This window comes from Colias philodice, chromosome 20, assembly GCF_061535455.1.
Source record: "Colias philodice isolate Cphi_HAF_F1 chromosome 20, ilColPhil1 Martin Lab GWU primary, whole genome shotgun sequence".
In the NCBI taxonomy this organism is placed as follows: Eukaryota; Metazoa; Arthropoda; class Insecta; order Lepidoptera; family Pieridae; genus Colias; species Colias philodice.
The window spans coordinates 8752408-8772785 of NC_143105.1; the positions used below are offsets into that span (position 1 = coordinate 8752408).

General features: G+C 31.1%; 1 protein-coding gene across 1 annotated transcript; it reads right to left on the reverse strand.

Moving 5' to 3' along the window:
- Positions 1-202: 202 nt before the first annotated feature.
- On the reverse strand, positions 203-19929 carry Ms (neuropeptide receptor myosuppressin). The gene is made up of 3 exons (XM_089708128.1): positions 19886-19929; positions 1331-1524; positions 203-601 (listed from the first exon to the last, which is right to left on the reverse strand). Exons 1-3 carry the CDS (start codon positions 19894-19896, stop codon positions 510-512), a joined length of 297 nt encoding a protein of 98 aa, XP_089564254.1. The 5' UTR covers positions 19897-19929; the 3' UTR covers positions 203-509.
- Positions 19930-20378: the final 449 nt, after the last annotated feature.

The window sequence follows — 20378 nt, forward strand, 5'->3', positions numbered from 1 at the left end:
TAAAAATAGACCAATTCAATTCATTTTTCACAGACTCTATTTATATTATCTGTATCGAATATAGTCGACACAAACTATATTTTATTTTTTAGTATACACGTTATGCACAAAAGAAATGTGCTTAGTTATATGTGGAACAAGAAAAAATATTTCGAGGTATAATAAATTGAAGGAATGGGAATATAAATAAAAATCTCAGAGCTTCACAAATATGTATTTATTTAAAACATCACTATATTGAATATATTGCATATCAAACGAAACGCGACAACAACCTTACATCTATAATACTTGAAACGATAAGTACATTCATTTATTCTACAAGGAGAGAGACGTCCGTTCTGTTCGACGGTTACATTGCGAATGACGTGGGGGAGGGGTTTAATCGACAACTACCTTACATAATGTTTTGGACAAATAAATCGGTTTTTACTTTATATGATCATGCCGTATCGCTGCGTTGGTTGTGGTTAGGTTAGGCGTTTGGTCGCAGCGGGGGGGGAGACTCGTCAGCGTCTGCGACCGAAACGGAGGAAGGAGTGGACGACGTCCTGCCGCTTCATGCCGGAGTCTAGAAGTTGCGGGTAGTCGCGGACTAATGCTGGAACAAAATAGTGGAATGTAGAACAAACTTTAAGGAAAATGAATGTTGATTAGTTCGTCACTTTGGTTCTGGCATAAGCATTCGAAATGTCGTGAAGGATTTACTATGCTTTATAATTTATTACTTACTAGATTTCCACCCGCGGCTTCGCCCGCGTTTTCAAAGGAAAACCCGCATAGTTCCCGTTCCCGTGGGATTTCCGGGATAAAACCTATCCTATATGTTAATCCAAGTTACCCTCTATATGTGTGCTGAATTTCATTGTAATCGGTTCAGTAGTTTTTACGTGAAAGAGTAACAAACATCCATACATCCATACATCCTTACAAACTTTCGCCTTTATAATATATATTAGATATTAGATCAACATTATTTTATGGATTCATTGTAGATCACATATTTCTAAGAAATCATTACTTCATCCAATTAAAAATCGTCCAGAGTCAATAGTGAAAAATTTACACATAGGTAACATCTTCAATCTACAGGATTTATCACGTCATCATAAACACGCATTATACGAAAAGACAATTAAAGTAGAAACTTTTCCTCAATACTCCGGCTTTAAAATCACTAATACGCAAAAAGAGACAATATTACAGAACAAAGATTCTCCGATGATACGTTACATACAGTACAGAGTGTATAAAGGTACTGTAAGACACTTTATACCTAGTTGTTATTCTACCATCAACACATTCAAAACAAGTTAAACTTAAAACCTACCTTGATACTCGGGCACCTGTTCACCAGCGGCCTCCGCATACAACTCAAGGAAGGTATTCAGCGCCTGACAGAAGCGTGCGGCCCGCGGGTCGTCCTCAGCGGCCGCCGCGCAGAGCTGTGCGGGGGCGCCGCTCGCGTGCGCGCACCACAGCAACACGCACGCCCACACCGCTGCCCGGGATACTTCACTGATTCTGTGGATAAATTAAATTATATAGATACTTCACATTGCTATAGTTACAAAGATATACTTAACACGGTTACCCGGGATAGTTCACTGATTCTGTAGGGAAATAAAGTTATATAGATGATTGCTTTGCACCGCAAATTCTATAGATAAATAAAGTTATATAGACAGGTATACTTTAAACCGCTACCCATATATGCTTTACAACGCTACCCGGGATAGTTTGCATGTTTTGCAGACAAATGTATTTAAGTTACCTATATAGATATTGCATCCCGTCCGCGACTTCGCTCACGTCAATTAAAATAAAAAGTTAGGTACCATACATGTCATATTATTGAATTTATATTTTTGGTTTTATGGCATTCAAATGCTTTATAAATATAAATTTATAAAGAATAGAAAAAATTAGATCACGAGGCGGGACTCGAACCCGCATCCTTTCGCGCCATTCCGGGGCGGATGCCTGACCAACTCAGCCACTCGTGACCCGCCAGAGCAATCGAATTTATTCTATTCTTTCAGTTTTTATGTGTCTGAAGGGACACACCGCGCGCCATCTATTGAGATGATTAACAACCATTTCAACCAATATGAAACACTTTTCAGTGAATACAATATTGTAACGATGGAACACGACCTTTTTTGTTGAATTTATATTTTTGGTTTTATGGCATTCAAATGCTTTATAAATATAAATTTATAAAGAATAGAAAAAATTCGATCACGAGGCGGGACTCGAACCCGCATCCTTTCGCGCCATTCCGGGGCGGATGCCTGACCAACTCAGCCACTCGTGACCCGCCAGAGCAATCGAATTTATTCTATTCTTTCAGTTTTTATGTGTCTGAAGGGACACACCGCGCGCCATCTATTGAGATGATTAACAACCATTTCAACCAATATGAAACACTTTTCAGTGAATACAATATTGTAACGATGGAACACGACCTTTTTTGTTGAATTTATATTTTTGGTTTTATGGCATTCAAATGCTTTATAAATATAAAAGCATTTGAATTAGTCCCTTCAGACACATAAAAACTGAAAGAATAGAATAAATTCGATTGCTCTGGCGGGTCACGAGTGGCTGAGTTGGTCAGGCATCCGCCCCGGAATGGCGCGAAAGGATGCGGGTTCGAGTCCCGCCTCGTGATCGAATTTTTTCTATTCTTTATAAATTTATATGTCATATTATGTTATTAATAATATCTGAATTCATAAATTTCGAAGAAAATAAAATGCACATCATAATGGATCTTCTCATTGGAATGAGGGGTTCACCTTCAAAAAAAAAGTAAAGTAGGCTTCTTTAAACTATCCCCAGACTGAAAAATCATATTATAATATCGCTGCGTTACAACACACAACACAAACAAACACAAACGCACTTTAGAATGTTTGTGTTTGTTGGTGAAACACAAACAAACGCACTTTCGAATTAATAATATTGTGCGATTGTAGACACATTTAGACGCATCCATTGCATTTAACTGGGTATGATTGTAGGTACACACATATTGATATAATCTAACAGACATAATATACATCATTAATAGCAATAGGTATGTGTGTGCTGTGAAATGAAATAAGTTCCACTTCACAGCATATTAGTATCTAAATTAGCAGCAATAAACTCAAGTACAGCCATTCCACATAGTCATGTTCTCATTTTATTCTACAAGCCAAGACATATGACTTAAATTATGAATGAATAATGTATGTATAATATTTAGTAAGTCTGCAATTCGATAACTCTTCAAAGACCAAAGAGATACGCATAAAGTTTGTTACAAAGGTGGAATGTAGCGAAGTATGCCGGTAAAAGTTAAAGTTTAACGTATACTTAGGCCTAATATTCTTATGGTATGTCCCGTAATATACTGCGATAATTAATAGGATAATATAAAGTAGCCATAGCAAGTACGTATAGCGCTCTTTCCTGGGCTTTATTATTATAGGTAGGTATAATCCTATCCAAAGGTTGCCTGGAAGAGATCGCTTATAGCGATAAGGCCGCCTATTTAACATGTAATGATTTTCTTTTTTGTTCTTTTATTTTTGTGTATATTCTTTTTTGTGTGTGTTAAATAAAGAATTTAAATAAATAAAAAATAAATAATTATTATAGTTTCTTAATTAAAATGGATAATATATTTATTTAAAAACAATAAAGTCTGCAATATAATTATTGTAATGTTTTATTAAAGCATCGCACCTTATATTTAAAAAAATATGAGACTGAATCGTTTTAAAATCATAAGTTGTAAATCATTAGTTAGTTAATAAAATATTATCGTAACAATAGAATTTTCTATCCGTTGCATACGAATACAGAGTTTCAAACAGAAACCAAGCCCAGTGACCTTTCGCAATTTGCCTTTATATCTCACGTTACGACTTCTAACAAGCGGAAGACTTCATGAAGAATATCACTTTCAAGTTTCAACTTTTATACGAGGGACTCTTGTAAATAATATTTTATATCTTTACACAATGTTTTGTTTTTTATACTAGTTTGTAACCGGAGGCGTTGCTCGTATAAAATTCATGTCAGTTGCTCAAACATTGAAACCTTTTTTCGTTTTCTTAAGTGTTTAACGGACTCTTAAGCGTAAACAATTTAAATGTTGAAATTAATAAAATTTGGCTTTGATCCTTCATGATGATAAAATGAAAAATGTTTCATCGTAGTCACGTTATTATTTTAAACGAAACATCAATGAAGTTGGTACGAAATGAGAAACTCATTAAAGAATAAAGATAATAAATGAAAGAAAGACAGATCTATTTTTGCAGTATAAAGTAAAAAGCGAATTTGTTTATTTAACACCTTTGTAACTGAATGAAAACAAAAACCTACATAAAAGTAACAATATGATATTAATCTATGTACTTAAATAATAAGGAGATAAAATACCTACTATTATTAAAAATCCTTCTCACAAAATTTCGAACCAGCCACCACAAAAACAATATTGCTTTATAAAGCAGAAAATCATTGAATATCTGTTGTTTACCCGCGAAATAATATCGCATTTGTGCCAATACCAAAAACCGAAGGAATTTGGTCCGACAAAAGCGTGACCAATATTGGGATGCCAAAGAATAAGTGTTAGGTACACGAAACTTATTGCCTCCCACTGTCGTACTACTGCGGTATCAAATAAATATTTAGGCAAATGAAAGGCAAAGAATTTTCAGAATTATGTGGAACGATGGGAAGGCTTCGCGGAAGAGTTTTTTAAAAGTAACGCACACAGATAACGTCTAGGTATAATATTTTATATTCTGTGGTATAATAGATAGGTATATACATACAGAAATTAGACAATATTTACGGGAATATATAATACAAATGTTGTCATAATTTGTCACTCATGTTAAACAAATATTTTGAATGAATCGTATGTTTAACAACTCATTTGTATCTTTAGTTAACTATTAGAAATAAGTTAGAGGGTCTCATAAAATGTTATTCTAAAACTTACGTAAGTAAGTCAATAGAATAGCCACTACTTAGACTGACTTCTAAGACTTCTATTCTGAACACGCACGAAATAAAAAGGCCTAATGCAATAGATATACCTACCTGGTTCAAACTTCAAATGTAAAATAACTTAAGAAACTTAGGCATTAGCTTCAAGTTAACTGGTATCACTATAGGTGAATACTAAATAGGTCTTTAAAATAGTTACCTGCATTAGAAACTATAAGCTAAAACGATAAACGTTTGTACGTAAGTCAGAGATAGTTTGTAAGTAAGTCAACTGTCAAAGATAGAAAAAGATGTTTAATAAACAGAAATAGACTTCGATTAAATCAAAGCATATTTTATCCCATTCAGCTGAGCTAAGACACGGTAGACCGCTAGTTCCCTATAAGTCTTCACAAATACCGTAAACGCTGCAAAAATTCGCAAACTTAAGCCCGTTGAAGGCTCGCCGGACAAAGCCTTCCATAATTTTCGTCCACTTATTAAGTTTACGTTCAGCTTAAGCGTCCGAAATCCCACAGATTATGCGAAATCTGCTCGTAAACATAGTAATAATAGCTATAATATTTTGCGGCGACTTAAACAATAAAAAACTTTTTAATATTGTTAAAAACTTGTTCAACTCCAATTTTGGGCGTAAAAGAGGTTTTTGTCAGTTATTGATAATCCGTTTATGGACTTCTTTAATCCTAGCCCCTTTTGCATACAGCCAATGTTCAGAAAATATATTATAGTAAATATTCTGAATTATAAAGCGATTAACTAATAAGTAATATAATTTTAATCAATCGTAGATAATAAAAGAACTTTGGAGAGAAGCGCTGCAGCTGTTGTTAAATTAGGTTTACGCGATTGGCATTTTATTATATTACATATTAATTCTATGAAGATAAAAATTACACAATTTTTTAAACCGTTCCCAATAGAGTTCGCGTAATTTGTACAAATAATACTTATATTATTGCGTCGATTACATTAAAGCTAGTCATCAATAAAATTACTTAAAAATCGATCCACTTTTTGATATTGTATCAAAAATACAATTTTCATATTATATCAAAAATACATTTTGGTACCAATTTAAACTGGAACGAACATAAAACTCAGATTGAACGATGAGCTGTTAACAGCAACAATTTGTCAAGCCTCTGATATAAACCACCTCGGTTAGGAACGAAAGCCTCCAAACTGGTATTTTTTGTGAACATTCTCCGACAACCAGCCTGCGGTCCCTAATTGCATAATTTCGGGTATTCCGACTTGTTGCAGAAACGTTATATTTGAATTATTTTTTATCTTCAATTGACGTTTATAATTTTAGTTCCGAGAAGGAAATAAAGAAATATATTATACTAGCGGTCCGCCCCGGCTTCGCCCGTGGTACATATTTCGCAATAAAAGGTAGCCTATGTTCTTTCTCAGGGTCTAAAGATTATCTGTGCCAAATTTCATCAAAATCGGTTCAGTAGTTTATGCGTGAAAGCCATACATACATACAACCATACAAACCTTTCCTCTTTATAATATTAGTATAGAAGTATAGATAAATGATGGAGTAAGTTATAAAATAAGTATTTGTATTTAACAATCCGCAATTATAATTTTAAGTGGAATAATAAATAATAATAAGCTAAAAAAATAAGATACCTATCTAATGTAGGTAAGTAGAGCTTCAAAACGCTTCAAACTCAGTCGTAAAAATAGTGGGTTTAATTTAATATAAATTGTGTGTGTAATATTATGATTTAGTTTATATGGGGTACCTATCAATCACGTGGCAGCTTAAAAATTCAGGAAACCCTCTAACTTCTAAGACACAAAGGTAGTAAAACATATTATGTAGGTACAGTAACTCGTTAATTCCATACAAAAATTATAAAACTGAAAATTTATATCAAAACGCCGCTCAATTTTATGTGACGCTTAATAGCATTACGATTAAAACAGAAATTAATATAGCAGGATAATGTATCGTTTAACGTTCCCGGTCATTTGCATAATATGATTCCAGTGCTTTTTGTTTTATGCTCTCCTGTGATGTTATGTTAGATAATAGCATTATAAAGTAAGATTATTAGGTACATAAGGGATAGTATAGAATATCTAAATTAATCGAAATATAAGAAGTTAGAACACAAATGTTGGAGATACTAAAGTGTAAGTTACTTACGATCTTAATTTCTGTAGTTTTTCTAAGTAAAGTAAATGAAACACAATTCACTCTTTCTTTTAAGAAAAGTATGAAAATTACTTTCTAATGAAATATCGCATAGAAACTTTATAGCTGACTCAGCACAAAGCGATTAAGCGAGCACATATCGATGAGATTTTAATATTTTTTGTGCCCTTCCGTCATCGAACTATGGAAAGCCCCTTGTAAGTTTGACACAGTGTATCCGGCACAACTTTCCTTATTTAGAAATTAAATTTATATATTACTCTAGAGCTTTACATTTATTTGGCTTCTTTTTTTTCGTAATTTTTAAAAAACATGACACATTCTTTAAAAGCTTTTCCGGTTGTTATTTGAAACATGTAAAATAACAATATTATTCGTGTATGTACTAACATTGTAAATAGATTAATTGTAACATAAATGTTCGTATATAGAATATTTATAATGCAATAAACTATATTCATATCGATAATGACACAAATAATAATAGCAATAAGTTATTGAATAATTGTCATTTGTCGTAAAATTTATCATTTACTGCCCCGCAGTTCTTTATTACTGCCCTTTGAACGAGTAAACATGCAATTGTGTTAGTAATACATAATTTATAGTACATATTGTTATAAAAAATAGCGAACTTTCTGGACTTAAAAAGCTTCCTTGCTTATAATTTATTTTGAGGATACCTACGCATAAGAACACTTACTTTTAAAAAAACAAAAAAGGAAACATTAACCTCAATTAAAATTTATTGGATAAAGAGAAATTTTTAATAATAAATTACACAACCTTACCTATTAATAGACATTAATATAGAATTCCTTCGTCATAAAAAACAGTGTAAAAATATAAATATAAAAGATCACATGTCACTATCATCATTCACCAATGCAAGCCAGTTTTTGTCCGATTATAGTGTTGTACGAATTATTTAATATTTATCAACAAAAATAATATTTTGTTAAGAGTCGAGTGACGCTCACGCGCATCCAAAGGACACTGGAAGATGAACAGGGACCCGCATTCATTTATCTTAAACTTGCCCGCATTTTAGGGATGCACTTTGTTATCCAAACGAATCGAAAATCGATAGATAGCACATCACTGCATATAATTAATCGTGGAAAAACAATATAAAGTACACCATTAAAGGGTAATGAATGCAAAGGTCGTGTTGTTTTTAGAATTTTAATGAAGTTTTTTGTGTGTGGAAATGTTTAGAATGATATTAGGAAAACATCGTTTTGCTCTCCATGATACATTTTTAAATGAATTAATCAATTCAACTCATATTATAAATGAGAATGTGTTGTTTCACTGTATTTTACATAAAACAAAGTACCTAACGTAACTTTTTGTAAGTAGTTATTTTGTATTCTCTATATGTTAGCTTAACCGCTAAATATATTTTCATGTTTTAATTAAATTTCTAAAGTTACATAATGATTCAACCCTAATATATACATAATATATGGATGTACTTTAGCACATCCCTAATTGTTGCGTACGTGCAAATACGCACGTAAATGATCTGTAACTGTACAAAAAGAAGAATACATCACTATTCTTGCACTCTTCCATTAATCGAATATATTCCAACTTATTCTCAACCTTATGTTCTTTAAATAAACTATAGAAGTCTAGACAATTGCTTTAGAACTAAGTATGAAATAGATTAAATTTCAACTCTATTATAATATCGCTAAGCTTTATTTTAATCAACGCTTTCAGGTTCTAAGTCAAAAGCTCGCCTGTTGAATGAGATGCAATTGGAAATTTTGCATTGCAAATTTTACTTTAAGATGAAAGTAATAAGAATTTATATCGTTTGACGATTATGTTTAGGAAAGAAATGGTATCTTATGAAGTGGATATAAAATTTTATAATGATACCTAATAGTTTGTGTGTGACAGAGTAACAGACGTAGTTACCTGCGTCTTAAATAAAGTGGGTAATATAAAGGTTATTTTTTCATTATTCAAAAGTTCAAAACCAATAATAGATTTTTAATTATTGAATAACATTTTACTTTGTATAGTTCCTTTTAATTGTGTATGGAAAATTGTTGTATATTCTATTCCTATTTATATTCATTAACAAAAGAGGCTTGGGTAAAAGATAAGGATTTATGGATTTATGAATACATTTATGAACATATTTTTGTATGATCCTAAATCGTGTTTCAGATGAAGATGCAAACAAATGTAAAGTTTTTATTTTCTAATATGATTTTAATAGAACATTATATTAAAAAACATTAAAATAAAAAATTGATCATTTTGATATTATAAATTGAAATAAATTGAAAACCTGTTTCCATTCTCCTTGTGTCGGAATTAAATCATGCTTCAAATTCTTTAAATAACATGGAAGCAGTTATATTATAATTTATTTCCCACGAACTTCCTAGTATTTTCATAAAAGATATGTCATATTTTAGATGTCCTAGCTCCAACAACAAAGATCTAGCAAAGAGCAAACAGACGGTAGATTTTATTATAGATATCTTTCGTACGCAATACTGGGTCAGTGATTCTATTCAAGATGCATTCTTTGTTAATCAAATACCTCTTGTGATTTTTATACAAGTTTAATATAAGAATCCATACTAATATTATAAATGCGAAAGTAACTCTGTCTGTCTGTCTGTTACTCAATCACGCCTAAACTACGGAACCAATTTGCATGAAATTTGGTATGGAGATATTTTGATACCCGAGAAAGGACATAGGCTACCTTTTATTGCGAAATATGTACCACGGGCGAAGCCGGGGCGGACCTCTAGTTACATATAATTCTGTAAAAGTATTGTCTTGTACTAGTATCATACATTATGATTTTTTACCGGCTTTAAACACATATAGGATTAGGATTCTATTATCTATCGTTTAGTTTTGATTATATTTTGAAATAGTATTCATGCCAACTTCAACGGTAGAGTCTCAAGCATTATGATTTAAAAACTTTAATTACATACCAAATATATGCATACAATTCCTGCGTATTTTTAATTTCTATTACAATTCACAACAAACAACCGAACAAACAAATCGTTATCACGTATCATAAAATACCAATAAATAACTAAAAATATAACCTAAGTCATCAAACTCATAAACATTTAATACACTACTATAATCATTACATAGTATAAAACAAAGTCGCCTTTTCTATCCCTATGTCCCCATGTATGCTTAAATCTTTAAAACTTCGCAACAGATTTTGATGCGGTTTTTTAAAAGATAGAGTGATTCAAGAGGAAGCTCTTGAAAGATAGAGTGATTCAAGAGCTTCCTCTTGAAACACTCTACCTTTTAAAAAAACCGCATTTACAACGGTTTAGTATATAATTTATTAGGTTTTAGACAAAGCGGACGAAGCCGCAGGCGGATAGCTAGTATAATATAAAACATTAAATTACAATAAAGCGTTACATACAAATATATAGCGAATAAAGTGAATATAGAGGCAATGAAGATAAACCGTCGGTATCTCCTTAGAGACCATCTCGCAAACAGTACCGAATTTATTGCGTTTACGTGGTTTTCTTTAATATCTTCTTAAATCTTTATCTACTAGATATATTGAAATAAGAAATTAATTCAACATATGTGGCAAGAATAAGAAACGAAAAAAAATAGAGCAGATTTGACAGCTTTTTATATCATATTATTCTGATCATTTCATTCTGTTCATTTCATTCTATTCATTTCATTCTGTTCTTTTCATATCATAAAAAAACGTTATTTATAATATGTAGTAGGTAGTAGACTAAAAGGTTCCAGTATTTGCAATCTCAACAAAGTTTTCCTTCTATTTTAAAATACTCTGCTTAAAAAATCTGTCTGATCCTAAAAAAAGTGAAAGAATTCGATGTCCATTTTTTATTCCTCTACTATTTTTACCATCTTTATAAATTCTACTTAAACCTTCAAACAATAAACCAAATCACGTGACACATAAAGAAATCTAGCAAATTAAATTAATTGTGTATCAGACTCGTACAAAGGGCTAGTTTGCATCAATGCGTGTAGTGTGACACTATGTGTCAACTGCCGACCTTAATAATTTTATCCGTTGCAATAAAGATGCAGTCTTGAGACGAAGAAAACATGTGAAAAAAGAGAGGATAATAGATATTATATTATAGAATTATGTCAAAGAAATAATTGTTGTGAATGTCAATATAACATATTTGGTAAATGAAAAAAGGTCTGCGCCAAAGCTCAAAAGTTAAAAATTACATATTCCCCACCAATTTCTAACAAAAACGTGCCTTAAAAAAAACTTCTAGTAAAACTCTACTAAAATCTTAAGACATACCGATTACGCTATATTTTTTAGACAAATAATATATAATCTCAGAAATGGCCTCAAACATCACATCATTATAATCGCATCTTAATAGATTTCCATGAATGAAATATGGTAACCCGATACGTAATTTATGCCATCAATGATCTGTGTTGAATTGATCAAGACTTCAACGTAAAATATAGTAGTGTGCCCTGTCTATCAATGGAAATATGTATTCAGAAAATACTTGAAATAGACGATAATTAAACTGCATTACCAGAATTAAAAATAGAAGGCTTAAACAGAAACCATTTAAAAAATCCTGAAAAACTTGATATTTGTCTAATACAAATATAAAATAACTATATATTATAACATTACAATTAAACTTCTTTTCACTACACCATTCATTTAAAAATATCCTTTATATAAAAAGTCTGAAAGCTCATATTCCTGTTTCACAATAATTTTCTCTTACAAAGGGGTGGTTATGATTATTAGCTTTTACGACAAGATCAAATTATAACGTAGCCTTACTAACAAGCGTAATTAGCAAACAATTTATTGAATAAGCAAGCATTTTTGACGTCACTCCATTATTTTTATGGCTGGAGTTAACTTGGTAATAACCTGTACATTAAGTTAATGCATTCATAGCAATATATTTTGTGGGCGTTGGATTTTGCGACTATTGTAGTTTTAGTTACCGAAAAAATCAAGAAATAGAGTTTTGGTTAACTTTGTAAGTATTACATAGTTTATTTTAATAAATTTATTATTTACAATAATGCAAAATATAAAAAAAAACCGATGGATTTCAGATATGAAACACAATTTGAGTTACGCAACCCTATGACTTACTAATTTTATATTTTTATAAAAAAAATCTTAAGAAATAATTTTCCTGTAACTATTTGTATGTTAGTGAACTCTACAATTGTAACAATAACAAACCATTATAATCAAATAGATTAAGAATGAATCACACACTAGGGTGACCATGAAAAAGAAACCAAAAGTTTAGAGATGGCAATGTATTTTTAAATTAGAAAACGATGATTTCACCCGCCAATTAGCTGGATGATGCAGTGGACAGACAAAATAAAACAATTAATCACTAACTATTAATAGGGATTCGCTTTTAACGTTGGTTATTTTATTCGCATCTAATATATTTATTTAAGAGATGCTTTTAAAGATATAAAGTACAGCTGCTTTCTGCAGACTCAGTGACGGGTTAAAGTATTGTGAGGCCCTAGATGAATTGGTCACGTAAAAATGATGGCTTAAAATAAATTTATATCGATTTCAAAATGGGTTGCAGAAATTGAAGAATTGAGCACGTTTAATTCAGCGTTGTGGATACATTGCTATTGTCCTATATATATTACTCATGTCAGTCGTATGCAAGACAAAAGTGAGTCTCCAGTGCCCTAACAAAACTTCGCAGATTCTACCTGACTGATCACTCACTTGCTCGTAAAATCGATCAGTGAAACAGATGTGTAATGCATCTGTCCTCTACAAGAGGATACAAAAGATCTGATCCAAAAGTGTGAAGTTAAAAGTTATATAACTGTCACAGACTGTCACCATGTGAAAATTCGTTTTATCGTGCATTTTTTCCTATACCTACTAAAGTTCTTCTAAAAAATTTTAAACAAAATCGATTGATTTGTTTGTTTTCTTATACAACCAGGTATATTATATTAAAATGGTGGAATCAATGATTCTATTAGACGAACATTTTTTATTAAAGTTTCTTTCAAGTTTAACTTAACTTTTATAACGACTTACTCATATTTTTTGTGTATTTCTACAACGTTTATTAATTTACATAATGTTTTAATTGTTTCGTTTCAATTTATTTAATATTCGCATTCGTATCACGAAAGGATATCAAACCCTTTTCTAACTCTGACAGCCTCAATCATTTATCATTTTTATTATAGTCTAAAAATAAGTAAAAGAAAGGTGCTCAATATTTCTATATCATTTTATAAGGAACTAGCTGAATACTTTGTCTTTGAACTTTGTTATTGAAGTGAAAACTCGTTACGGATACCACTTACCATTGACGGATACCATTCCAAAATATCAAACATGCTCAACGTTAATAATCAAGTTTTCACTTCTGCCGGCACTCCCAGAGTGCAACCCTTCTTTTTTTTTCACTGTCTTCCTGCCTATGTTCAAAAATATAAAAAAGTAGATGCTAATGTTATCAAACCCAAAGGAGCTTTAGGAAAATTACAACAATAATCAAAAGAAATGTTCGTCTTATTTTTGAGAAGGTATACGTATAGTTTAAACCTTATTCACTTAATACGATTATATCTAATTAAACAGTATATTCCTGTAACTGTTTATACACATTTAGATCAATAGATACAAATGGTTTTTTCGCCGTCCCATTTCAATATTGACACTGTAGCGAGACCATTTCTTAGTATTAAGCCATTATTAAGTACTTACAAGCCTTAAAAACCTTTGCTTTCCTCACCGTTTTTTCTTCTTAAGTCATAATTAGTTCAATTTCATTATTTTTAAATTACTTTCTCTAACGCGGCGTTTAAAATGCAAATAGTCTTTGAGTACACATGTTTTGCTTCTGTCGAGTTTTGTATTATCTGTACTTATTTTTATATCCAGGGCTAAAATTTGCATGTCAAAAAAGTTTTGCTTTACACGTTAATGACTTGCGCCATATATTTTTGTAATTTACATCTTTTGAGTTTATTTAAAAACGTGTGATAAGATCTTATTACATTTTGTTACCTATTAGCTTTAATAAATGTTAACAAACAAAAAAAAAGTTTTATCTGGGGATTACACAGTAAGATGACAACGATCTCTACATTATAGTATGAACAAGAGCAACCGAAAGATGTTTTTTTTTCTGACTTAATGTGTGCTCAAGTAAATCGACAATTAGCGGTATAAGTGGTCATATTATAATCAACATTGCAAATGTAGCTAAAAGCAATAACTAAGAACGCTTAATATCTCATTATTCTGGTCGGGCATAATTAACTAGTCCAGTCTCATTTGCGTCAACGCGTCCAGAAATCTGATTAGAGAAGCGCGCCAAAAGTGACAGTTGACAGTTAGCGCCGCCATGATGGATAGTGATGGCAATTATGCGACAACACGAATTCGTTTAGTTTTACTAATTACGATTCTGTGACTGTGTTGCCAAATAAATATGCTAATTGTCTTATAAATTACAATGAAAATTTGTCTAACGCAACAATATTAAGGAAAATTTGTAATGGTACTCTAGTTTAAGAATGTTCACGTTCATAATTTGTATTATCTAATGTATATTTTATTTGTGTTATATATTATCAACGTGTACGTGATCTACATACGTTTGTACATCTCCTATAAAGTATTACCTATATGTTTAACAATATGTTATTCATCTTAAATTAACCATTAGGGTTAAACAATACGTTACATATAACATAGCTACGTGCTCTAAAACACGTCGCTTATAACAAAAGACCATTATCATAACAATTCGTATGATCAAAGCATTATTTTCTTGATCTACAAAAGGTTACTGTAACATGAGTATTGCCATTTTCGTCATTATTTGAAACTGGGAAACGGTAAACGTAATAAGATTATTTTTATGACAGATATTCTTATATTTTCTCTATGTTTTTAAATGATATTGTACACCTATTCTAATTACATAGTTTTAAGATACTAGCACTAGATAATTCTCTTCATATCCAAAATTTATTTTATTGTGAAACCTATAGGTATTTTTTTCGATTGAAAATAATATCGAAATAGTAAGTTTGCAATGAAATCTCATTGGTAAAAGAAAACATATGAATTGTGTCCTTTGGGAATTCTCGAACAACGTAAATATTAAAAAGCAATAAATGGCTGTTTGCTTCGTTTCTTTACATGGGGTCAATTTCATTCTTTTCTTTTTAAATTACAAGTAACTAAGATTAGTTTTTAACCGACTTCAAAAAAAAGGAGGAGGTTATCAATTCGGCCGGTATGTTTTTTTTTTTTTTTTTTATGTATGTACACCGATTACTCCGTGGTTTCTGAACCGATTTACGTGATTCTTTTTTTGTTCGATGCGGGATGGTGTCGAATTGGTTCCATAAAAATTTTATTCGGATAGGCCCAGTAGTTTTTATTTTATGAGCATTTTTGTCTGTATTTGTAAATGTTGCAAGTGCAAGTTTGAAGTCGGTTGTTTTTAACGCAGTTATTGACTTGTAATGTCCCTCATTTCAAATATCTAAGGACTAGAAGTAAATACAAAAGGATTTTTTAATGATAGTAACGTTTTACATTGGAATAGTGATATAATCTATATCTCTATATATATAACTCTATATCTTATATATAAAATTCTCGTGTCATAATGTTAGTTACCGTACTCCTCCGAAACGGCTGGAGCGATGCTCATGAAATTTTACGTGCCTATTGGGTAGATCTGAGAATCGGCCAACATCTATTTTTCATACCCTAAGTGATAAGTGTTAAGGCAGAACAACGTTTGCCGGGACAGCTAGTAAATATATAAAAAATACCAAATATATAGCACAATTCAGATCTGCTATTTTATAACTTTTAAAAAAACATAATTATTTATCTTCAAGAGTTACTCCAGTATTTTACATTTGAATTTATGAAATATAATAACAGTTAACAAGTTGTTTTATTGAAGTTGCTTCTAAAATTAAAGCTCTTAAAACAAATTTTGTTTATAATTTCGTTATATGTAATTAAATATTAGTGTTGAAACTATAAAGGAAGAAGTAAGAACGAAGTGAGAGATTCCCTATTTATTATACAAGTTTAATTTTTACATAGTTTTATTAAAGCAGAAGCAACTTTTTTTACAGGGTACATCATACATTATTCTATAGGGTGTCCCACAGCCCACTATTAGTATAGGTACTAAGCGCGAACGCGATACGCGCGGGACTTGTAGTTTTGCATACACTGATCACGTAAAAAATACTTAAAGAATAAAATTACGTCAAAAAATTTTTGCAAAATTTTTCCTGAAGATCCATTTTTTGAAGTGAAACTTCTTTATCGGGGTTGGACAAAAATTTGGTGTAACATTTTTGCGTTACGCCGTACGCGAGACATTTTTGCGTTACGCCGTACGCGTGACATTTTTAAGGTCATAAAGAAGTTTCACTTCTTACGTGTGTACACGCATACATTTTTTCTTCTCTAGCTTCGCTCAGCCGGCATATACCGCTTCGCTTATGTGAGCATTTTGTCTATGAAAACATAACGTTAAACGATAGCTCACGTGCTGGTGGTAAAGTTGGGCGGGTTGCTTGTTATGCGTGTACACATTGAGTTTTAAGAATTCATCTATTTGAAAAAAAATGCGTCTGGAATTTTATAAGTATTTTTTACGAACTCAGCGTATGCAAAACTATAACCTCCTTTGAGCTTTATCTTATATATAAAAATGAATCGCAAAATGTGTTGGTAAGCGCATAACTCGAGAACGGCTGAACCGATTTCGATAATTCTTTTTTTATTATATTCCTTGAAGTACGATGATGGTTTTTATGTAGAGAAAACGTAAATATGTACCACGGGCGAAGCCGGGGCGGACCGCTAGTAATATATAATATATAAGAACTTCAATAGACAAGGAAGTATTCAATGTATGAGGATATAAATTAAAATCTACACTGATGAAAGGCCGTAATTTGAAAAACTTTAAGAGAATTTGGCAAGAAATTCCGCAAGTTTGACAGACGAATTTCACAACTGTACGATATTAAAGGGATAGAATGTTTCACATTTTACATACATTTCTTAATCTCTATAGAAAATAGGGAACAGTTCTTGCTATTTAAATGTAATACATAAATGATTATAATAAGAAGATTGATAATATTAACTCAAATTCATTTTCGCGAAAAAATGCGTTATCACTGCTGCCGCATTCCTAAAGAAATGTATGGAAGGATACCTACTAGAAAAATATTATAATGAAAAATAACACATAATATTGTAATTGATCGATTTGCTGTGTCAGAATTAATTGGAGTTTATTTGATATATATCTTTTTATTTATCTAATCCATCCAATATCTTGTATAGTTTCCTTAATACCATAATATAGTCATATACAATTATTTGTCTCTCAACATTGTTTCCTTCCAAACAAAAACACATTTAAACATTATCAAATGTCCCCTTAGATTAAAATCCGCATTTTCTCGAGACATTTAGAAATTCACCTGTTGAGAACTGAGATTTAATTTATATTTCTGGTCTTTGGATAAATGGACAATGCTTGCATTCCTCGCATTTCGAAACTTGGCTTTAAAATTGTTTTCGTTACTTGTAACAGGAATTAGAAAAGAGGTGATAATGAATTTAAGGCGTTTTACCGGTTTGCACTAGATATAGGTATCCGTAATAAGTCCATAGAGTTTTATAGTCTTTAAAATTTTCTCTGTTCTCATATTATATTTCAACTTAAAAAAAATAATTAAAATAAATCGTCATTTTTAAAAGACATTGTATTCAGTAACAACGGACGTCTTACAAAAAAAGGTTAAAGGACGTGCTGAATTTCCTTATTTCGCTATGAATTGCTTTCATTTAAAAATATCATCGAAAACACAATAATTTCCAAACAAAAACGAAAGAACCATTAAAAATATATACATATTTCTAAGAGCAGTCGCATTTCGGCTCAGTTATATATAACTTATAATATATACAAAAGTTAATATATACAATAGATTAATCGTATAAAAGAACCTCAAAGTATTGTAGTTGGAACGCAATATGTTATGGTATGATGTCAGATATTCAGAAATAAGCGAACATGTGTGCAGAAAAATACCTGATCCGTGAATGGACAGAGATATTTGACAATCTTATATTGCAATGTGCTTTATTTCCAAGAATATAGCTTTTGTAAGGAAACAATTAGATTATAGAAAAGCCCTCCCGTAAACCTACACAAATTTCTGAATGATCGTCTTATATTAATCTGGCATCTATACTTAATATTATAAAGCTGAAGAGTTTGTTTGTTTGTGCGTTAATCTCAGGAACTGCTGGTCCGAGTTGAAAAATTCTTTCGGTGTTAGATATCCCATTTATCGAGGAAGGAGCCTAGAGGCTATATATATCGGTGGTAAATGTTAAAAATATGCAATGACGATTCGAAAGTGCTTCTAAAAGAAGTCTAATTGAATGAACAAATGTTTGAGTTTGAGTTTTATATCATCACGCTAAGACCAATGGGAGCGGAGCAATGCGTCTAAAACCGTGTGGCACAGCTAGTTTGAAATATAATTACATATATGGAACAGAAGTAGAAGTAGTAACTATGTTATGAGTGGTATAATTTTTAATTCTAAAGAATTAAGATATATTTTAGATTTTTATTATATTTGCAGTAAACTAAGATGTACCTATATCAATATTTTATGTTACATTCATAAACTTTAATGGCTTTCTGAATAACATTATATTTTGCAATTATTTATCTGAATATAAACCACGATAATTTCATTGAAACATGTAATTAATTCTTCAATCGAATTCATTAACAGTTATAAATGGGGTTTAAAGAAGAAATGAAAAGAGGTGATTCGAGGAAAAATATTGAAATTATATTTTCTTTTCAAATCGTAATTATAATTTTTATTACCTTGTATAAGTGTCAAGATGCCACGTTCTTTGAATGGGGGAAATTAAACAAAAACAGTCTTTTCTTGTTTATAGAAGGGCCCATTTTTGTCAATTACTTTTTCGCAAGAGTGGACATCCGACATGATGGGAACTGTAGACACTTACCCTCCAATTGTATAAATTAGTAGAGATTTTAAAAAATACGTTTACAAATTGTTGTATAATTTTCAATATTTGAATTGTTAAGAAAAGTATTATATGTACTAAAATTGAACTCTCTAGTTGTAACGTACGTATAGTTTTAAGTGAAGTGTACTTATATCCTCAATGTTAGTAATTTTAAAGTTGTCTATATCTTTTGAAACAAAATAAAGGGTTTTGTATAAAATGGAAGTATTATAAATATTTTTCTGCCTAAACAAGATACGAATCTTTCCGCTTTCTCTCAAAGAAAGTTGAGCCTGATTTTGTGTTGCGTAAATATTTGCTGATTTAAATTTAAGTATAATAACTTGAGTTTAATTCCAAGTGAATTATTGAGATTATGCTTTGAACTTGAAACTTGTTTCTTTCGGCGAAAAACAATATTTATGTATTATAGTTTATAATCAAATACATAAATTGCCTTTTAAATCTACAAAAATAACGAAACAAAGTCCAACCTAAACTAACCCCTAAATTTATTAAATATTTTTCAATAATTTTTGTTCACAAAAAAAAATCGTAAAAGTACATACCCGAAAGCCATTGCTACGATAGTTCTACGGCGGCGTGTGATGCTACGAATGCTGCGTAGAGCGGTCTACGAGCATTTATATCTGGGAGGGTCCGCCCCACGCGCCGCCCAGTACGCTGTACTTGGCATACAACCGTACATACTTACATATTGTTACAAGGCTTTTTCCTCGTAATCAAAAGAGTCAACACGTTTTAAATGTCAGTTGCTTACAGTAGAGATAGAGATGGTAATTTGAGGAGATCAATTCAATTTTCAATAGTTTTTTACTTTGAAAGTGATTGGCAAATAGGCTTTGTAGAACTCGGTTGAATGTTCTAGTTTTGTCTATTTTTATATAGGATTCTACTCATTATTGCGGATTCAGGCTATTCATATATTTGTAGCATTTGTAGCAATAAGATCGATTTTAAAATAATTAGTATATTTCAACTTATAATTAATTTAATTAGCTTTCAGCTAAATTTATTGCTTGAGTAATATTACATATTTAT